This window comes from Falco biarmicus, chromosome 10, assembly GCF_023638135.1.
Source record: "Falco biarmicus isolate bFalBia1 chromosome 10, bFalBia1.pri, whole genome shotgun sequence".
NCBI classification, from domain to species: domain Eukaryota; kingdom Metazoa; phylum Chordata; class Aves; order Falconiformes; family Falconidae; genus Falco; species Falco biarmicus.
The window spans coordinates 1,367,386-1,389,137 of record NC_079297.1 but is presented as its reverse complement, the minus strand read 5'-3'; the positions used below and the strand labels follow the sequence as shown (position 1 = coordinate 1,389,137).

At 45.2% G+C, this 21,752-nt stretch overlaps 1 protein-coding gene across 1 annotated transcript in view; it reads left to right on the top strand.

Annotated features, from left to right (window-relative positions):
• The first annotated feature begins 1,571 nt into the window (after window positions 1-1,571).
• Window positions 1,572-21,752, top strand: part of MMP24 (matrix metallopeptidase 24) — a 38,603-nt gene continuing 18,422 nt past the window's right edge. The window contains exons 1-4 of the mRNA XM_056354026.1: window positions 1,572-1,742; window positions 3,624-3,772; window positions 8,340-8,456; window positions 10,455-10,759. Coding sequence (XP_056210001.1) covers window positions 1,644-1,742; window positions 3,624-3,772; window positions 8,340-8,456; window positions 10,455-10,759 — 670 coding nt within the window. The 5' untranslated portion in view covers window positions 1,572-1,643. The remainder of the gene's footprint in view (window positions 1,743-3,623; window positions 3,773-8,339; window positions 8,457-10,454; window positions 10,760-21,752) is intronic.

The window sequence follows — 21,752 nt, the reverse complement described above, 5'->3', positions numbered from 1 at the left end:
GTGATGCATGTTTCCCCTGTGTGCTGGTGCATCGTGTGCCTGCTTGGGCTTTGGAAGTGGTTGGTCCAAGCTATGGCAAAAGTGGCTGGCTGGGGTTGAGGCAAAGGCGGAAGCTTGGTTTAGAGGACAGAGCACTGGATAGTATGTGGGAAATGTGGCTATCCTTGCCCTACCTGTGGCACTGTGTTAGGTTAAGTGTCTTGTCCTGTGACCAAGTTTCCTCATTTGGGGGGGAGGGAGGGCATTGAGGTGGAGGGCATTTGCAAAGTCTCTGCTTTTAAAGGAAACTTTGAGCAGTGCAGGAAATCTCCCCAAGCACTGTCAAAACTTCCCCAACCATCAGTAGAAGCTGATGGCCATTGAGCATTTCCATGTGTTTCCCTGCCCCTCACTCACTCTGCTTTCTTTGCACTTCCCAGGAGAAAAGGGTTTTGATACTGTTTGCCTGAGCTGCAGCTCTGTGTCTTGTTTTGTCCTAAGCCTGCAGGGAATCTTCTGTCCAGGGAAGGAGCTGGCGTAAGGGACAGATCCAGCATAGCACACATAGGTGGGTATGTAATGAACAGAGATGGTGGGAAGCCAGCTGGAAACAGAGCCCGGGCGAGAACAGTTGCCTCAGTGCTCTTGGTAGCTGGAGCAGCGGTAGGGGTTGCCCCTTGTTAAGCACCCACCTTGTGTATTTAAACTGTCGCTCCTGAGGTACGTCTCCGGGCCACCTCCCTGTGGGATGGGCTCCTGCAGGAAACGGGGCTGTGCTGTTTCAGTGTCAAGAAATTCAGGGTCAAAATTCATTGGTTAAGCCAACGACAGAGCAAGAGATTTGCCTGGTGTCATGGCATCTCCCCCTGACCAAAATCCCTGATAAAAATAATTTATTAAGCTCTTGTGAAAGCGCAGGCTGACGACTACCCTTTCAAACGCTCTGAACTCAGTGAGGCTGGGCCAGGGCGGCTGCCGCCTCCTTCAGCCTCTCACCGTGAGGCATCATTTTTGGTCCCAAGGAAGACGAAGGAGAGAAATGGAGTGTGACCTCGGGCCTCGCTGAGGCCGCACAGAATCCCACGCCTCCCCCGGGCGCACACGTCCGAAGCGCCCCGCTGCTCAGACCGGGAGGGCCCCCGGGCAGGGCCGGGACTGACCGGCTGCCAGCCCCGCTTGCTCCCCTCGGGCCCGCTGCCAGGCGCAGCCCCCCCCAGCCCGGCGCTCCCGCACACCTTCGGGTGCGGCCAAAGGCAGCCCTGGCCGGGAGCGGGGCCTCTGCGGACGGGAACGGCCCCGCCGGGAGAGAACAGCCCGCAGGGAACAGCCCCGGCCCTCCCGCTCCGGTGCTGCGCCAGGCGCGGGGCCGCCGCCAGCCCCGCCGCGCTCGCCCCGGCCTGCAGCCACCGGCGGCTGCGGGGGCTGCCGGGGCCCGGCTGCGAGCCCTCCCCGCGGGGAAGGGCGGCCAGGCCCCCCGCCAGCCAGGCACACCTCCCGGACCCACACTGCAGCCCCCGGCGCCACCCGCCGACGAACTGGCCGTGTGGCCGCGGCTTCCTTCCGCTTCCGGCCGCCCTGTTTTCCGCTTCCAGCCGTTCTTCCGCTTCCGGCTGCCCCGCACAGCCGCAGCCCACGCCGCTGGGCTGGAGCCCCGCCGCGCTGCCATGGCGCCGAGGCGGCGCTGGGGCCTGGCCGCGGCGGGCTCCCTGCTGCCGCTGCTCTGCGCCCTGCTCCGCGCCGCCGCCGACACCGGCACCGGCCGGGTAGGTCTGGCGGGGGCGGGGGGGCCGGGGGCGTCGCGGGGGGGCCGGGGCGGGCTGGGCGCTGCGCTGGCCCGGGGCGCGCTGGGAGCTGGGTGGGCAGCGGCTCCCCGGCTCCTCCGCGCCCGGCCCCTCCGAAGCGGCCGGTCGCGGTTGCTGGGGCCGGGCTGGTGTGCGCGGCCGCACCGCCGGCAGCTTCTCCGGCCGGGCCTGGGCGGGCCGGGGGCCGGCAGGCGAGGGCAGCCGCGTCGCTCCGGTGGCTCCTCAGCACCAGCCGCCCGGGAGCGGCTTCCCGGAGGGCCTGCGCGGGCCCCGAGCGGCCTGCCCTTCGCCTGCGCGCTGCCGCGTCCCAGCCTGGCCGGGAGGGACGGGGGCAGCCGGGGCGGCCCGGGCTGGGGCCGCCGTGGGCAGGGTGCCTGCCCTTGCCGCTCAAGGACGGCTCATGCCGCTCAGCCGCGGCCCGTGGCGGGGGCAGCGGTGCCAGGGCGGGTGGCACATGTCCGCCCCTCGGGCAGTTTGGCAGCTTCGCTTTGCCTTGACCCGCTGGCGATGTCCACCCTGAATAGCGCTGCGTGTCCCTTTACTTGGTGAGTTTAACGTGCCCGGACCAGGTACTTTCTTGTACCTTCTTTCTCCTGCTTTGGAAGTAAGGCCTTTCTCTCTTTCCAGTGGATTCTGGTATCTTTTTGTCGCCACAAGGAAATGGAGATTGTTCTCCTTCTTGTGTTCCTCCTGACCCAAGTCCCTTTCCCGTTGCTGTGTTATGTTGGGGGAGGACATACCGCTCCTCTGCCCCCAGCTCTGAGGGATCAGGCTGCTGGTGTGAGAGCAGCGCAGGCGGGTGGCTCATCAGCACTTGCGTGTTGAGGACTGTGTCCTGTGCGTCGGGTGGATTGTCCTCCTGGCTGGAAGAAACGTACGGGATACACGTCAATCTCCTAGTAATCATGACCTAAGTATTGAATCAGAGAGCCAGGGTATTGGCCAGAAGAAAGGAGCGTGGGAGTGTGTGCATGAGAAGTTATGGTGAGAAGTTTAGGAAAGCAAGCCTTCGTTCAGGTTTTATTGCCATTTGCCAATGGTCAATTAATATTCCTTTTTCTTGTGGTATCAAAGCGGGGGGCGGGGGAAGAGAGGGGAGGAAAAACATCCTGAATTAATGGGTGTTTTTGAAAATGCTGTCCTTAGGATTTTGACAAGTTTGACATGTGGTTTTATCTAAGGCTGCATTTTAGGGGGGAGGTGGGGAAAAGGGACAAAGCTCCTTGAGTAGACTTGGCTTGCTTTCCTGTTCTGACAATTTTCTAGATATCTGCTGTTAGTAGAGGAAAAGTCTGGCCAACCAGAGTCTGCAAATTTTCTCTGTGGGTTTTTTTTATTGGGGTTTTTTTGTTGTTTTTGAAATAAATACCTCTGTGCTCAGTGCAAGCGTAAAGCTGACCTGTGTCTGCAGGGATTGCCCAGGCCTGTTAAGCTGTTTGCTTGGAGTGATGGTCCAGAGGCAGCAGTAGGTGGTGGGCAGTGGGTTATTGGGAGCATGCTGCTGTGGGACTGGCAAGGTGACAGGGTGCGCAGGTCTCTGCAATGAGGACAGAGCTTCTTGGGCGTTTCTGGTGTTCGGAGACCTAAGCCTGCCCCAGTTACTCAGCAGGGACGATGGCCATTTTTAATTGGCAGATCTGCATTGTCCTGTCAGGACAGGTGATATTAAGCTGGGTCTTCATCCCTTCCCGGAGATCAGATGATATTACCAAAGCTAACCAAAAAAAGAGAAGTGGTTGATTCTTTGGGGGCTAGTTTGTCACTCTCTTTTGAGGAAGCGTTCTGATCTGTTAAGTTGAAAACTTACTGTGGCATCTTACCATCTGTTTCTTTCTTTTTCAGGGTTGGTTAAAAACTTACGGCTACTTACTTCCATCTGACAGCCAAATGTCTGCCTTGCAGTCGGGAAAAGCTGTGCAGTCAGCAGTTGCTACTATGCAACAGTTTTATGGGATCCCAGTAACAGGAGTTTTGGACCAGACAACTATTGAGTAAGATTAACGTGGGCCAATTTTGTCTTTCCCTTTCTTAATGCATTTTCTTATCACCTGGGTAGTTATTCCAGCTACAAGAAGCCCTCAGAAGGGATATAGTTCCAACATGAAGTCAGTTGTTGTAGTCTGATGATGATAGTCAAGACTACGTAGCTGTCGATAGTTGCCATTTGTTGGACATTAGATGTTCTCTGCTGTATGTTGGCCATGTGTTACTTGTTGTTTGTGATCAGATAGCACAGAAGCATTGGTCTAAATCACCTAGGCTGGAGAAACTTTGTTCTTTGCAAGATGTTGCATTTAGTTTGCTCTTCAGTATACTGCAAGGTCTGGGCTGGAGGTGGTGGTTGTTGCTGCTACCTGACTGGCTTCTGAGGCGTCTGAGTGCCTGGATGTCATGTATTGGCTGAATCTGTACGCTGTTGGTCTGGACTAGGGGAGCATCTATTGACTGAAGTAGAAGCCAATAAGGTCTTACTAATGCTTTCTGGGGGAAAGAAGCATCTCATGGTGAGCAAAAAAAGAAAGGACAAATAATAGAACTTGCTTAGGCCCTGCCTGAGAGTTTTGCCTTGACCATTTCTTATAGGAGACCTTTCAGAGTGTGCTCTGCCTAGTTCTTAATCTCCGCTGTTATGGCGCTCTGCTGTCAAAAGGGACCCAGCAGCACAGAAGAAGGGGGCACAAAGTCAAATAGTGTGAAGAACAAAGGGGTTTGGTTGTGCACCTTTCACAGTACAAGAAAGAGGGAGAAACAGAAGAAATTAGTGAATTAGGCAGGAGGGGGGACATCTTGGACCAGGAGTGCCTCTCTAGTGAATGTAACATTCCCTCCTTTAGCTCACAGGAAAAGCCCCTTGTTCTCCATTGACAGATAGAGAAAAACCTGTTTGTTTCCTTTTCAAATGAGTTGAAAATTAAATGCTTTTTAAAGGTGGGGATTTTCCATCCAAGATCTCTTTGCTGTTAATAGCAACACAGTTTGTAAGTGAATGCTGAAGCGGAGCCAGAGAGCAAGGTTGTGTATGTGCAGTTGGTGTGTGGAGGTTTGCAGCTGGGATGCTTAAGAGTTGGGAGGGGGCGGGGGAAGAAGGGCCTATGGTATCTGGGTGCTAGTTTGGAAGGCTAGGGAGCTGCTTCTGCTGCCCTGTGGGTGATGGGGAAGGGAGCAAACTGCATATGGGAGTCCCTGCTTTACTAAGTGAAAGTATTTTTCTGGAGGAAAGCAAGGTGTTGCCCCGTGTTTTACTGAGTTTATGTTTGGGCAGGGGTTTATATAGTGCATGAACTCCCAAAGGCTGATGGGTGAATAACCGAGATGGTTCCCTCTTCTGAAACTCATGTCTGCAGAGGCTTGAGCCCTCAGCTGCAACAAAATGTGGCTGTGCTTTGCAGGTAGGCGTGATTGCTCTGCCTCCATCTGTCCTGAGTCGGTAGGTCCATATGTTGTATGGCAGGGTGGAGCAGGAGTACCTACCTAGAAATTACGTGAAAGGAAGAAGAGGCCCTAGTTGCTGTTAGCCCTGAGCCTGTATTTTGAGCTGGAGACACGTCTGGCGAGGCCTGGCTGGGCTGTCACTTCCTCGGACCTGGTTGCAGAAGCTGAGCAAAAGAAGATCTGGCAAGGCAGGCTGGCTCAGAGCGCTCTGAATTGCTCAGGCATTTGCTAAGCTGTTATTTCAGTCTGTTAAGAGTTTTGAGATTGCAGTTATGATTTTTTCTGTCATTTCTGTCAGCATCATGAGCCCTGTCCCTTCAAAACGACTTTAGAATAAGTCAAAGTGTGAAGTAGGTGATTGAGAGTGACAGCTTCCTCTATTTAGGAGTCTTGTGAACAGCTTGGAGCCTGAACTGGGGAAAGCAGGTGTGTCTGGATGTCACTGCTTTTGGACATTACCTGTTTTCTGCATGCCAAGCAACTGGAGGAACACAATAGTCTACTCATAAACAGTGCCAAGTATAAATTTTGGTGATCCAGCATTATTGGTGCCCCCATTTAAAAAAGAAAAAGCGGGGTGGGGTGGGAAGAAGGAAGCGACCATAAGTACCTGAATCCTGCTTCATGTAATTGTCTTTTGTTGTTGTTTCTGATGTGATGTGTTTTCATAAATCCCCTGGAACACAGAAAGCGTTATCCAGACTACTCAGTAGAGAATGGCTGTCAAAAAGCTCAGCTAAAGAAGGTCAACGGCAGCGAGCTGCAGCTTTGTAATTATTTTGTGGTAGATCTGCCCTGCTGAGAAAAAAGAGGTGGCTGGACTTGTACCCTGGCCCATGTGATCAGACTAGAGCCCATATGTTAGGGAAGTAAGTTGAATCAGGGAACTGATCCAGATAAACATTCTCAGCTTGATATTAGCACAGGCTGTTGACAACTTGTGTACTCTCTAGCTCTCATCAGGTAGTTGGGCTTTTTTACTGAGTCTGTTTCAGAAAGCCTGTGGCTGAGCTCTGGAACAAGCTGTGGTAGAATGTGGGCATTTGGACAGGCCCAAGTGTAAAGGAGTTGAAAGAGGAGTGGGGCAGCCGTGCGTAGCGTAACTACCAGCAGCTCTGCAAATGCTGGTACCTTGGAAGCTTTGGCTCAAGAAGCCCTTAAAGCCCAGGATGCCGGTATTGCAGCTTGCCGCTGGCACAGCCCTGTGTCCCTGCATTATGATGGAGCTGGCACAGGGACAGAGGGGTTGACTGTATTTGAGGGAATTAACTTTTGGGCGGGTCTCTGTGCAGTTCTGATTGGCTTTGATAGCGTGGGACTGATGGGGGGGGCTGATTTCCTGCGGCCTGCTTGGCATAGGGCAGGGGTTGGGAAGGGCAGTGGTCTTCATATGTGACACAGATGTTGAGATGTGAGGAAACTGGTGATGTATTGCTGGTGTGTCAGCATAGATAGTACTGTCCTGGAAAGTCCTGGTGGCTTGTCCTACACATCCATGTAGGTTTGGTAGCTCTCTCCCCTGTTACCTTTTTTGTCTTCTAGATGATACTAATAAAGATAAAACAGAAGGTAATTTTATGACTGTAGTCAGAGCCTGATGATGGTGATGTTCAGAGTACTGGAGTCCTCATGAAGCTCAGGAGATGAAAAACTAATTCACACTGAGGTTTGTGTAAGGTTATGCTAAAACCTCTGTACCATTTGATACAACTGAAATTTTTTTTAAAAAATACTCAGGAAATGTCTAGGAGAATATAGGCTACTATAAGCCTAACGTCTCCCTAGAAGAGTGGTAGAAGCAATGCAAAAGGACACTTGGAAAACCACAGTGTATTGAGGTTGAATTAATATGGTTTTTCTAAAAGCAGACTTTAGATGTAACTGCTTTTCTTTGAAGGTGGCAGCAGTTGTGTGGGCAAGACAGATCTGATTTCTACAGGTTGCTCAGATTTCTGAAAGACAGGCCATACTGATAAATGTAAGGTAACCTAAGTGGGGAAGATCTGTGCTAGTTTTATTATATGCAGCTTGGGTTCTTGTCAGGTACAGTACAATATGTGTAACAGTTTTCATTTGCTCTGTTCTTGGTGGAGAGGAGATGACAGGTGACCGCACTGAGATTTGTAAGAACCAGTAGTTTTTACATCTCAGAAGTGGACTAAGGAAAGGTCAGCTGCTTGGCTGCTGTGTGTGTGTGCTGTGAGAGAATGTTCTTGTGAGGCTGTACAAGTGTCTGTTTGGGTTTTTATTTAAAAGGTGTCCTGGAAGGAGGTCTTGTAAACCATCACTGGTGATGGAAAGACACTCCCTTCCTAAAGCTGTGGAGCTAATATTTTTGACGGATAATATGTACATTGTTAGACTCAAGCATGTGGGCACACATGTGCTACTTGCCATTGGCTGGCTGCAGGTGAAGGAAAAACATGCATTTGGAGGCTAAAATTGTCCTCCAGGTGCCCAGGGATGTGGGGGAAGCCCTGCTGAGGAGATAATTTGGTGTCCTGTGTGAGAAGTCTGCCAGGACTGGCTACGGTGCTCTTCTCGCGTGTGACCAGGCAGTGGCATGTTTCTGCATCCCATGTCCTGCAGTGTGTTCCTGGGGGACCTAACAAGGTTTGGTGACTGTGACCCACAGACTGGAGTGATCTGTTCTGGCCGTTGTGTGAAAGGTGAAAGCCTTTGTCGTTATCTGGGAGGGTTGTGTCTGCAGTGATTCAGTCGTACCTAGTGAGTTATGAATTGGAGGTTTTTTACTGGCACATGAGCACTTTAACAAATGGAGAGTGGGTAGAGTAGGTGGTAGGAGAGTTTGATCCCACTGCACGTGCAGTTTTGATCTGGGTCTCTTGTGGCATTATCATCATTAAGCTCTTTTCAAGCATAAGGGCTACTCGATCTGTATCTGTGTTTCCAAAAGGAAAAATGAATTCATTTTGGTGTGCTGAGGTGTGTGCATTGCCAGCAGAGGTGGGGTGTACAGCTCTGTGCAAAAAGCCTAAACTCAAGAGAGAGAAGACTGAGCCTTTCTTGGTCATCCCTCCGAGGTCTTCCAGTCACCCTCTGAGTTCTTTTGAGTCTCTTTTCAAAACTCTTTGTTAGGTTGCTTTTTCTTTCTTTCCCTTCCAGGTGGATGAAGAAACCTCGATGTGGAGTTCCAGATCATCCCCACCTGCGCCACAGCCGGAGGAAAAAGCGGTACGCACTAACTGGACAAAAGTGGAGACAGAAGCATATAACCTACAGGTATAGCCCCTTCCCTGCCCCTTTTTATTTGGGGAAAAAATTGTTCTGTACTTGTGTGGTATGCAAATTTTGGAAGTACTTTTGAAAACTGGATTTTCCCTGTAATGCCAAGCTGAGGCTTTCATTCTCAGAACATGGAGAGGGGGAATACTTTCAGAGCACTGGAGTAACTGAAGAGTCTATTCTCAATGATCAGTAAAGATGCCTAAATCCCAGCCATCAGTTGTGTAATTTTGGCAGGAAAATCCTAGTAAGCCCCTTTCTGTTCCCTTGGAAATCTAATGCTGTAGCTGTTGGATCATTTGTCGTCTTTAAGAAACCATTAAAGCAGAAGGAACATCATGTCTAGAGGTGCGATGCTTTTTCCCTCTACTGATTTGCAACATTTTACTGAATATTTATTTTTGCAGATGTTTTACTTTTGCTCATGTAGTAGAAATCTTGCTTTTGTCCAGCCTTAGGCCTGCTGAGGCAATACGCTGAAGGTGGGCTCCAGGTGTCAGGTGATGATTGTTTCCCAGAGATGTATTTTCTTTGAGTCATTTAGGCCCTTAGCTTTTGAAAGGCAATTGCCAAATGACGCCAGTGGAAATTTCTGACAATAAGAATGTCAATTCAAAGTAAAATTAACACCCCCCTCTAGCTGAAAGTTTAGCCTAGCCTTTTAATTTTTTTGGAGGGGGAAGGGAGGTTGCAGAGGAGTAAAAATTAGGAACGTAGACATTAAGGAGAAGATATGGGTGAGCAAGGCTAAGACAGTGAGTTTGTGGTGAAGAGGCTGAAATGTGAGTGACCAGCATGGAGAGGGTGCCAGAATGTGTAGGAAGAAATATGATGGTGTGAAGGGAAAGAATCGGGGGCTGGGGCACTCTGTTGCTTCTGCTGAGAGCTCTGAGATAGGAGGAAGGGGATTCTTCAGGTAACAGTGAAGGACTTGCAGAGACTGGAAGGAAGGACTAGTTCAAAGCTTCCACCAATAATAGTTCCTTCAAATTGTAAAGGGACGTGTTCTTTTATGCAGAGATCTGAGAGTCAGATCCTGCTTCTAACCTGTTCTGGACCTTAGAGAAAACTGGTCTATAATCATATGAATCAAGTATATCTTGAGCATATGCGTAACCACGGGAAAGCAGGTTGTCAGGTGGCTTCACTTCTGCCATTGTCAAACTAGCAGTTGTTTAACTTTACAATTTCAGAATTTGTAGCCTGCCATTGAAGTGATAGGTATCTTGTTTTACCACTGGATGTGTTTCAGCTGTCAGTCATATTAAATTAAGCCAATTTCATTAAAGACTGGAAGTTGTTTCTATGACATAGGTATTTCATATTCCCCAAGCTAAGCTTAACAGGTCTTGAGTCTGTTATATGCACGCACAAAAACCACCCTAGGAACAGCACTTTCTAAGCTAAAGTTTACAATTATGGGAAATTTATGTGCAGTTAAACTCCACCTTACCCACCCCCAAACTCTGTATCATCAGCTGACATGGACTGGGTTGCACAAAACTGGTAGGTCAATCACTTCTGGGAGCTCTTAAGTATTTTGAGTAGTCCTGAGAATGAAGCTGCTCATGTAACTAAGGTTGTGCAGTTTACTGAAAGGTTTGTTTCTCAAGAAGAATTTTAGTAAGCCTTTTTCATACACTGGATTCCATTTTAGCGTAATAATTTCAGACAAAATCTGAATTTTTAAACTGAGTTACTTAGCTGTGTACACCAAGATTTTAAAGGTTGTCAGGTTTTCAGAAAGTGGTAGAAGATTGACTAAAGAATTGGGAAGATTCTTATTAAGAAATGTAGCCTTCAGATCAGGGCTGTAGTTTTGTTGGTAACTTTGTTTGTAAGAACAAAACTTTGCATGCACAAAGTAGTGTCTGCAAAAAATAAAGACCCTTTGGAAATGGAAACTATGTAGGTGTAGCTATGTATTGGAATTATAATATGAAGTCATGAATATATTCTGCAAATTTAAACCACCCTTCTTTCTCATTCACGCAGTGTACACAACTATACCCCCAAGGTTGGAGAGATTGATACAAGGAGAGCCATTCGTCAGGCATTTGATGTTTGGCAGAGAGTGACACCACTTACCTTTGAAGAGGTCCCTTACCATGAAATTAAAAATGACAGAAAGGAGGCAGATATTATGATATTTTTTGCTTCTGGTTTCCATGGAGACAGCTCTCCATTTGATGGAGAAGGTGGATTCCTAGCTCACGCTTACTTTCCTGGACCAGGAATAGGAGGAGATACTCACTTTGATTCAGATGAGCCATGGACCCTGGGAAATTCTAATCATGATGGTAAGAGTGCAGGTCGTTTTTCAAAACAAGGATGAGTTGAATGTAGACACATGGACAGGCTCTCAACTAGAAAGTATTTGGGTAATGGAGCTTTCCCCTCCCATATAGCGGTTCAAACATTTTCTAAAATGTGTATTCTGTCTTAAGTGGGGAAATAATTTTATTAGTAAGCTTGTGACTCTGCATGCCTCTGTGTGAATGGTGAGGACTGAACAGAAAAGTGTGTGCTGGCTTTTTACATCTCAAGATTTTGACCATAGTTGCTACAGAAATCATGGCTCTGGGAGGAAAAAGGTGAACAAGAGTGTTGAAATGTGAACTCCGTATGTCGTGGAATACTTAACAAGGGCAGTTAGTTGTAATGGTGATTAGGAAGTTGATAGAGTGAAGACATTTGAATGTCAGGTTGGTTTGATCCATATTTGTTTTCCCAGTCTGGGTATGGTCATAATTCCTTCCATCAGAGGTTTGGGGCTGGCTGATTACTAAGGAAGACTGATGATTAGGACAACTGGATTTTGTCATATTAAGCAATGAAGTCTGCATCTTTCCAGCTTTATCTTACTCCAATGGCAATGAGCACTTTCTGATCTATTGTCAAACCTTTGAGGATAGTGATGGCTTGTAAAAAGTTCAAGTTGGAAAACCAGAGTTTTACAGTGGCCTCATAAAACACCACACCAATTTCCACAGTCTTAGTAATTTGGGAAGGACAATACATCTTTAAACTTCTAGGGATTCAAAATCACGTTTTGAAATGTTTTATAAAGATGAGAAATTTACTTGGAATGTAAATATGGCTTGATTTTTGAACTGCGTAAAACCATAGTAGTGTTGTTGTGGCCGTGATGTCTAAGGACATACGCAGAGGTAATGTCTTTCATTAGATCGGTATAATTTGAAAAGCAGAAAAGCTTTCGGGCATGCAAGCCACCTTGAGGCCTGACCTGAAGGTGACAGCTTTCTTTGAGAATGGAATGCAAATTGAGAAAATCCCTCAGAGTTTTGAGTCTGTATTTATTAAGTCATCTTTGAAAGGAAACAGGGCTGGCAAGTTCAATGTGGGAATGCTAATTTGTGGGAAGGCAGAAATTATATACTTGTCTTCTTGGGGAAAGGGAAGTAATGCTTCCTGGCAGGTTTAAATGTCTAGATTGGATGTAGACAGAGAGAGAAAGAGGCTATAGCCTGTGGGATGGAGAGTGGGGAGAATGTGGAGAGTGTGGGAGGCTACGGTGTGGCAGAGAAGCAGTGTCTTGCTGTTTTGAAACGTTACGAATTTTTATTCCTGTGTTTGCGGCTGGAGGGCAGCCTTTGAGGATCAGGACTGACAATCAAAGGCTGAGTTACTACCTTTTGAGAGCTGCTTTTGCAGCTGTTAGGTGTGTTTGTGCTTGGTCAGTGGTCTGTGCGAGTTCATTCTGGTCTTAGTTATTTGATCTCAACTGTGGGGTGTGAGGGCGGCTTGTGGGCTGGGTATGACAAGGCAAGCCTGTGTGCGACACCTGGGAGCACTGGTGTCTGGCATAGAAGGTCCTTACAGGAAGGTGGAAGGGAGGGTTTTGACAAGTTGTACATGTTTGGGTTTTTTTTTCTTTTCTCCTTTTCTGCACAAAAGGCTTCCTTCTGATGATAAGCTTAGAAGGGTTGGGAGGTAGCTTAAAGACTGGCAGGGATGGCTCTGGGGAGGATTTTCCACTGGGTGGGATGTTCTAACACAGTTAATCACTTTTTTGAAGTTTTTTCTGGTATAGTTTTTTAGGATGGTATTTGAGAACAACGTATACAATGAGTAGAGGGTCTTTTTTTTTTTTTTTTTTTTTAATAAAAGCTATTTCTTATGGAGTATCCATGTGGCTCTTTCAAAAACATGATATATTTCTCTATGCTGAGTGACTGTCATGAGTAATGTCCTCAAAGTGCATGTAGTTGGTATTTATGGGGCTGGTGTGCACTCTGAGTGTGAAAATTGATAGAAGGGTTGAGATTTCCATTCTGGACGATAAACACCATTTGTGTATTTGTTTTCAGGTAAAGTGCTGCATAGACTGGGTGGCACAGTTATTTGAAAACTCTTTTTAAAAAAGTCACCAGTGAGGGTGTTGAGAATGGTGGGGTCTTATTTGTCCCCTCCATTGGGGGAAGCACTGATGACAGAAAGGGAATTTTGGTTTGGGTATGATGGGGTAAGCCTGTAATCAGAGCATTATAGATGAGTGTTAAATGCAAGGAATTTGGTTTTGCTTGTGTTCTTAGCCTTGGTATGCAAATATGACAATGTCCTGTCTCCTCGCTGGATGCTCCAGGGCTTTTTAGGAGGGTTTTTCCTTCTCTTTCACTATTTCTTGTCATTGAAGCTATTGGCTAGCTCCAGGTTCTTGTTTATGATGTGTTTTACTTGAGGTGCTTGTAGCTGGTCTCAAAGAGTTTCTTCTTGGTCAGAGGTTTCCTGCACTGTGACCAGTTCACTGCCTTTTTTTTTTTTTTTTTTTTTTTAATTGGAAATAAGGTGTTAGCGAGGACAGTATTTTTAACAGGAAGTATTTCTTCAAACGTGCTCTTGCTTGTCCTTGTGATATGTCTTGTGGGGCAGTGGGGTTGTTCAGTCGGGAATTGAAGAAGTCTCTCAGTGAGAGAATAAAAATACCCTACCATGAGCTCAGTAGCAAAATTCTCATTCAGACACAAATAAGGAATTGTTTTGGCCATTGAGCATCTGTACACTGATTACAGAAACCTTAAAATAGTCATGAAGTAACAATAGTATCTTTACATCGACCTGCAAAGTAGCACTACGTAAAATGTTCCATCCTGACAGGAACGTGTATTGGTTGAAAGGAAGATACGAACAATCAGCCTAAAAGCTCTCGTAGCATTGCAACAATTGTGAAGGTAAATCTCTGCTCAACAGAGTAGGATGCTGAAACTGGCACCGTAGGTCCTTAGGTTATTTGGCTGATCTATTCAGTCCATATAGTTTTGTTACAAACTAGTATGAACTGAAGCTTTTCTTTTGTTGGTCTACATCTGTCTTACTGTGTTGTGGCATCTGAGGAGTTTCAGTAAGTCCATGTTTGGATGCAGCTGTCACACCACAAAAGAACTGTTTTGGAGTCTTCATTAGCAGTGCAAATTATATGGATAAAAGTGAAACATTTCGCATGACGTTTCATCCAGTCAGGAAGAAAGAATTATTTGAACAGATTTTCTGTGAAAACAGCTATCTCTGATTTGTACCTCAAGAATGTGATATATCCTGTTGATGAAAACTTCTACCTTGTAAAGATGCTTTGTGGTAATCTGCTGTGGTTCAGTAGCAATTTTATCACACCAGCTAGTGGATAGTTAGTTGAGATTTATATACTCATTATTGTTTTGCATGATCGTTATAATACTGATTTTGCCCTTTGTGGACAGCAAGACCATTACCACGTCCTTTAAAATTACTAGTATAATTGTAATAGCTGTGATGCTGTTTGTTGTCTTTCTGAGACCATGGTAATAGGAGCACGTGCACCAACACTTCTGTTATTGTCTGCTGTGAAGAGTGATCCTGCCTAGGCTTTCAAAGTAAATGCAAAGCTTCCTTCCCCCTGGATATTGGTTACAGTTCTGCTCATGCATACAGTTCCCTTAGCTGAGTAATACTGTACTTTCAATTCATGATAGCTGATTTATCATCTTCGTTGTACTGCCTTCTCTGTCATTCCTGTAAGCAAGCTGTGTAAGATGAGTTTAGATGGTATTGTGATGAAGATGTGTAGAACCAGGTAGGAAGTTGGAACTCCCGGAGCAGCCCTTGTTAACTGGGGTCATGGGGTATGGAATGCATTTGTTAAGTTTTCAGATGAGAGCGCAAGTGGGAACAGCTAGAAGCATGAAGCAGAGCACTGGAATTTGGAGGGATCCAGGCAAATCAGAAGTGATATGGCAAACAATGCAACTGAAAAAGAGGAGGAGTGTGGCTTTACATTTAGAGATAAATCATCTATACAACCACACAATGAGGAGCAACTGGCATGGTCACAGTTGGAAGGTGCTCCTCAGCAGAAATGAAGGCAGCTCTTGGCCTTTAGCTTATCCCAGACTTGTAGCAGCAAGGGCTCCAGCTTGTTAGATTTTGATGTATGGGCACTGGGAGGTAACTGAAGCGGGTTTTGGAGTCGTTGTCTTTTAGCGGTATGTGGTGTAGCCGTCGCAGGCCAAGCGGCCCCTCCTGGCTGCTTAGACGCAGCACGTGGTCACCGAGTTACTGAGACTGCCCGCATCGACATGCGTCCCAGCTGCTTGCATTACCAGAAGGGACACCAAAGGTGACTTTGCTCTACTTTCTTCAAGTCTTGGACTTTTTTTGCTTGAAATGTGCTGTAGGAACAGCCAAGCAAACTTTAAACCACCCATCTCAAGACTCGCAGCCACTGACATATGTTGCTCGCTGTAGGCAGCAAAGCCTGTGCCTGAAAGAGGCAAACAGCCCTGGCTGTGCTGGGATCTCTTGGCTGCCTCAGGGTCTCCACTTGGCTCGGGCACAGAGGTGCTGCACGAAACCCACTATTAACTGGCCAAATCCAGTATTGCCTAGCCTTTGTATGAAAATAATAGTTATGTGTGTATCTCCCAACAACAGGTTGAAGAGGAATCCTGAGCGGCTGAAAGTAAGTTCTGTCAGTTTAGATATCCACATTGCACGTGGCTTCTCTTTCACTCCTCTGACAACTCTAACATTTGTTTAAACCAGGTTAATTACAGGAAGTAAATCTTAATCTCCGGTTTAACATTTTAAATAGGATCAATAATAATCCCAGGCACATCTTCTTCGTGGTCTTTTAAAAGTAAAAGTCTTGCTGTTATCCATGTGGTCAGCACCATACCACTAAATACGTGGTGCCGGCCAACGCGCTGCAGATACTGGCTGCATAGCTGTGTACGTATGGCAGTATGTAGCTGTTGGCTGTACTCTGTTGGTAGTGACACCACCTGCCCTGCCACTGTCACTGAGAATGGCAGTCCCTCTGTCTTACTAGTGCTGGTGCTAACGGGCCGCTTTCAGTGCCAAACCAGTGCAGGAGCTTCTGCAGGAGTTCTGGAGGAAAAGGGCCTGAACCACCTTCTGGGAAGGCTTCTGTTAGCCACAGAGGAGAGGAACGGGACAGTTTTTCTTTGTGTTTCTGCCCCAAGGACTGGCATTGTTTCAGTGGGCATCTATCTGGACAACAGAGCAAGCACTCCTGAAGCCACCATCTGGACATCGCATATGTTCAGGAACCTGAGTGTTTTTTTCAGGACAGCCAAATACTGTCTAAGCTGACCCGTGTGAATGTTCAGCAAGGATCTCAAGGAGAATGTTTTGATTAGAGTAGCTAATTTTGGAGAAGAGTCTTACTGATAGCCAGTGAGCACAACAGCCAGTTGTGCCTGTTGGTAGGGGGCACGCACAGCTTTGTGCTGACGTATGATCTGCCAGCCAGTGTGTTCAAAGTGGTGTCTTCACTGGAGTTTTACAGCAGTATTAATGTCACAGACCTTCTTGATTCTTTTGACATGTGTATCCCTAAAGGGGGATTCTTTTGACATTTGTTCCTAAAGGTGGGATCGTCTCTCACCTCTACGCTTACAGTGGAATCCAGTTGCACAAACAAAGGCATTTAGCCAAGCTTTGAGAGCCACTCTGCTGTCACAGCTTGGGCTGTTCTTGTTAGAAATCGGGTGTGCCAAATCAACATGAGGTTGAACCTGAATGTCCTGGTATTCTTTTTATTTCTGCTATAAGTACAGTGTTCTTAAAATTGCCCAGACACCTACAGATTTTCTGCTGCAGCAGTGCCTCTGCTTGGTGTCTGTCCCATTTAGATCACTGACTCTTGCCCTGATCCATTTGGTGCATCTTGGGTGTCCTACAGAGGATATCCCATGCTTCTGTTACTTGTTGCCTTTACGGTCACGTCAAAGTACTTGATTCTGCTCACTTGTCTTGAATACTCCAGAAGACATTAGAGATAAAATATGGAAGGTTTCTTCTCAAAAAATGCAGTTACTAAGCAATGGCATTATACTTAATAGACTGTCTAGCTAGAACAGGTTCTTCTACAGACTATCTCAAGGAATAGGTGTGTGGCTTTCCCCGTTCAGAGTCCCGAATCTTGGAGGTATGAGTGTCTGTCAGAGCCCTAAATAGTTTGGCCTTGAACGAGAAACAGAACTCAAGTACCATGCTTTTTCTTTCTCAGCTTCTGAAAACTAGTTTGCAGACTAGTGCTCTGGGTCTCCAGTTAGATGCTTTAGGTTTTCGCTCAGTTTAAACTCTTACACAAGGGATTATGCACGTGCTTCCTCCCATCGCTGTCATGGTGTTCCCAGCACCTCTTTCTTCTCCTTTCAACCAGGGGAAGGTTGAAGTGGCCCCAATGTGAACCAGGTAAGGGAACAGGTGTAGCCAAGCGTTTTTCTCTTGCTTTCTTCTGACCTGGTTTACCTTAGAGCCACCCCAGCTTTTGGAGTACCACCTCTTACTGTTTGCTCTATTTTTAACTGCAAGAATGTACAAGGTTGCTTGTACATTAATCACTAGATTAATCATGTAAAAATTGTGTGTACATTAGAATGTATTATATAACAGACCCCTAACAGTAAGCAGTATGTGTAAGTAGGTTTGGCATTTTTTTACCTGGTCAGGTAGTTCTTCATTATCAAAGACTTCCAAATGTTTCCAGTCACTTAGGAAACATTGCTGACTAAACGTTCTTCTGTTTGATTTGTTTGATTACAGTTGTGATATTTCAGGTGGAGGGAGGGGACTAAGAGGAATGAAGAGTATCAGTTGTTGGGTTGGTTTATTTCTTTGAGATTTGTGTTGGTATCCGCTGTTCTAGGCTGACTCTCTACTATTTACTTACAACCCACTTACCTGACTTGTACAGGTACAGTGCATGCTTGCCAAAAGAGAAAATGCATTTTCCCTTAACCTCTGTGCCTTCACCCAGCGTACTGCCAGAACTTGGTAGTCTTTTCTCCTCAATTAATTCACGTTTCCTGTACCTTTTGCCTTGCTTTCGGTCTTGTTTCTTTCTTATTTTACCACTTCTTTTCATTTTCATTTTCTATCAAAATGCTGAGGCCAGCAAAGACAATCTACAAACTATCAATATAATGAGCAACTTGACAGCGCATGTACTCACAACACAGTACACACATAATCTTTGTGCTATTTGGCTGTTAAACACTTTTTTAATTTTCTTTCTCTGATTTCTCAGGTATAGAACATCTCCACATCTAAAGAGTTTTGTTCTAACAAATGGCATTTTGAATCCATCATTATTTTTCAGGCTTCTGACACTGTTGTTGAAAAGGAGCATCAGTATTTTTCAGAGTGAAAATCAGAGCTGCTTTGAAGTTACTCATGTGTCCTTTAACGCAAGAGACCTGTTACATGAAAGACTTTCATATAGATGTTGGAAGTCAAGTGCGGCATAAATTGTATTAAAATGTCAATTTATTCTGTCAGGCCTTTTTATGATACTTCACTCCATCAGATCATGCTAGATCATGTTAGCCAGTACTTTTGTTCATTAATGAAGACCAGTTCAGTATTTAGTCTCTAGAACATACCTACTTAACATTGGTTTCATTCTGTAACTACCTGAGAGACTTGTTCCCATAAGCCAGAGTTCTCTAAAATCCCGGAGTACTCTAAAATAATTTACTAATGTTGAACCAAATCTGAGCAAGCATATAGATACATGGTCTCAAGAGAGTAAAAAAGAAATCAAATCAGGTAGCTTAAATCAGTAACAGTTTGAGATTATATCCCTGTCACGTCAATCCAAACACTGAAGGCCAAAAATAGAGACCTTGCAAATGAAAACTTTTTACAAAAGCGAAGTGAAGAGAGAAAGCCCACTGGCACACGTGGCAGACTTCTGTCTTCAGATTCTTCTTCTTCACTCCCGGACAGTATCTCTGTAAGTAGTGCTTTCCCTTGTTGTATATGCTGTCGTCATACACACATAGAAGTGGCATTATAGTAGTGCTGTGCTAGTGCAGTCTGGATTTTAAAGCTTTGCAGTATTTACAGTGCTAGTTTTTGATGAATTACATTAATAAGGATCACTTACAAATTCCACTTTCAAAACAGTGTACTTGTAAAATACACCTGATGTTCACAATGTTCTGTAAGGGAAATTATTTTCCATTGCTTTTGTCAGTAATTCTTTAATACACAGAGTATGAATACAGTTATGTAGGTATTTGGAATGCTATTGATTTCTGTGTAATCGAAGTAAAATATTTTACTTCTTTCCACAGAGAATGAAATACTGTTGAGTTTCATATGAAGGAGACAGTAAGAATCAAAATGATGTGTCGTTCCCTTAAAAAAGAAGAGAAAAAAATCAACTGTAAAAAAGGCAGGTCACGAGAATCAAGGTGAGCCAAAATGTCTCTTTTTGCCGCCCTCCTTTGTAAAGCAGAAACAGATGATGTGAAACAAGCCAAAACGCAGCAGTATCTCTAATAAACTTGCTGTATTCCATTTGCTGAAAGGGAGAGGAGTAAAGTAACAGGCACTGAGGAAGAGAAAAAAATGAAAAATAGATGAATTCGTGAATAGAGTTTGCTGGTCATTGCAGTCAGAGGTGGACTGCAGCATCAGCAGACACCCACTACTCTAGATCTTGACATCACAACCAAGCAGCAAGCTTGGGAGTTGTTTATTTTTTTTCTCTTCCGTTTGTGAAGAAGAGCGGAGTTTTTTAACTAGTATTGCCTTCTCTACCCAAATCCACCAAGAATACTACTTTGAGGGGGCAGTGCCTCTTACATGCCAGTTCTCTTACTTCTCAGTCCTACTCGGTCCTTACAGCCCCATGAGGAACCTTCTGTGTCAGGGGAGGACAGACAGTAAGTCGCCTGTCCTAGGCAGAAATAAATCTCCTGTCCTAGGTAGAAGGCACCCTCTTTGTGGCAAAGAGCTACTCTCATAGCTTCCAGAACAGCACTTTCTCTGTTGCCAGTACCAGGAGTTGAATATAATTTCAACCTGGCGGACAAAAAAGAATCCCAAATAGCACAAACTTTGTATCTGCACTGCCTGTGCCAGGACCTGTTTGGAACATGCTGAGCCAGCCTTCTCACTGTTTCAAAATACTGGTTTTGGTTTGGTTTTGTAGTTGCCTTCTGGCTGTTTCACAGCTGGGTCAAGTATTAAATTCTGTCTGTAGACCCTGCTGTATTTTAGTACTTTTAAAAAATAAAACCACCAGCATAGCTGTTCAAGATTGATGGAATGAAAGTCATATCTACATTTTTCCGTGGTTTTATGAGTATTTTTCTTTACCATCTGTTCTACCAAATAAAGGAATGATATGCTAATATAGGCAAATATGAGTTTTAATTTTAGGATTGGTAATTCTTTGGTATTGACTTGCAACCTATACTTGTGAAAGATACAGGAAGATTTTTCAGCAGAACACTCTTATTCCATTGAACATCAGGCTGCTGAGCCAGACGAAGCAGTCACGACTTCCCCTCTGTCTGGCTGCTCACTCTTGCCTCCACATCACTCAGTCAGTTTTGGTCTCACCGTTCCAGAAAAATATTTTATACTTTTCCTCTGATTTTCTACAGGAAGTTGTCCTCATAGTGCCATCTGTGCCATGTCAGATAAAGCACAGCTTGCAACATTAATAGGTCTGTAGCAGAAGTAACAGACCGAGTTAGCCTGCTGCCTTTCGGGGACAATATGGCAAGCTACCTGTCTTTCGTGATGACTGGTAATATAATGCGGTTCTTTGTCCTTCTGCAGTCACTTGATCCCGTGGAGATCAGTTTAATAATGTGGCTGTGGTACAGTTTTTGTTAAGACTGCGTATCACTCATTCTTCTTTCTCTAGTGAAGTTGTTTAAAGACACTCTTAAGAGTTTTTGTAAAGTCCTCAAGATGCATCATATTCGTTGCTACATTTATAACGATAATAGCTTACGAACAAAATGAAGCTTATATTTTTTTAACATGTATTTCCTTCCTTTCTAGATAGAGAAGCTGTTTTCCACATCTCATTTGACGCAAAAAAGCAGTATCACCACTTCTTCAGGATCTCCAGAAGACTGAAAAACTTTCCTTGAGCGGAGCATGTTATAGTGTTGTGGAGGTGAATGGAGGAGTACAGACTAATCGCATGTTCTTCTGATTGACGGTTCAGACCTACCAGGTCTGAAGATGAAGGAGCCAAGGCATAGCTTAGAGTAGCCCTAAAGCTTCTTTAAGTTGTGCTTGGAAAATGAATGTCTCTACATGGCTGTTAGAGCGGAAGGGATCATTTTAGTGTATTTAAAGCATGTTTAGTTCACACCATCTTTTCTGTAATTACCCTAGGCGTGCTATTGTCACAACCAATGATCTGACTTCTTCAGTATCATTCTTACTTTAATAAAATCTCAAATTTTAACCTTCATATGTCTTTTCAGTAATGTCTGAGCAAATTGCAATACATAGATGTGTTAGCACAATAATACAATTCATAAAGTGTGAAACTAATACAAGAAAGATCAGTGATTCACAGTTACTTTTCTATTATTAATCAGATATACAGTATTATTTAAACTTCCCTTGTCTTAGGGCTCCGTCCTGGGTTTACACTCCACTGTGCTAGGTGCTCTACAGAGTCTACCTACGCTCATTACAGCTATATATATAGCTGTCATGCTTGGGGGTAAATACTAATAGTAGTGTCACAACATTGCCATAACAGCATCCCTGTGACCTATTGCTGTAAACTGATAGGCATTTGAGTGGTTTTGCTGACCTGTAGCAATTGGATACCCTGTTATGCAGTGAGTTGCTTAGCCAAATAAAGAAAAGGTTTTTATATGGATTTTCATAATTAAAATGAACAAAATGTGCAAGGCACGTGCTAGCAATTTCACAAAGAAGAAATTTTCTCAGGATGTCTGTTAACCTGATTTAACAGCCACTTTTCCAGCTGAAGATGAAAATCAA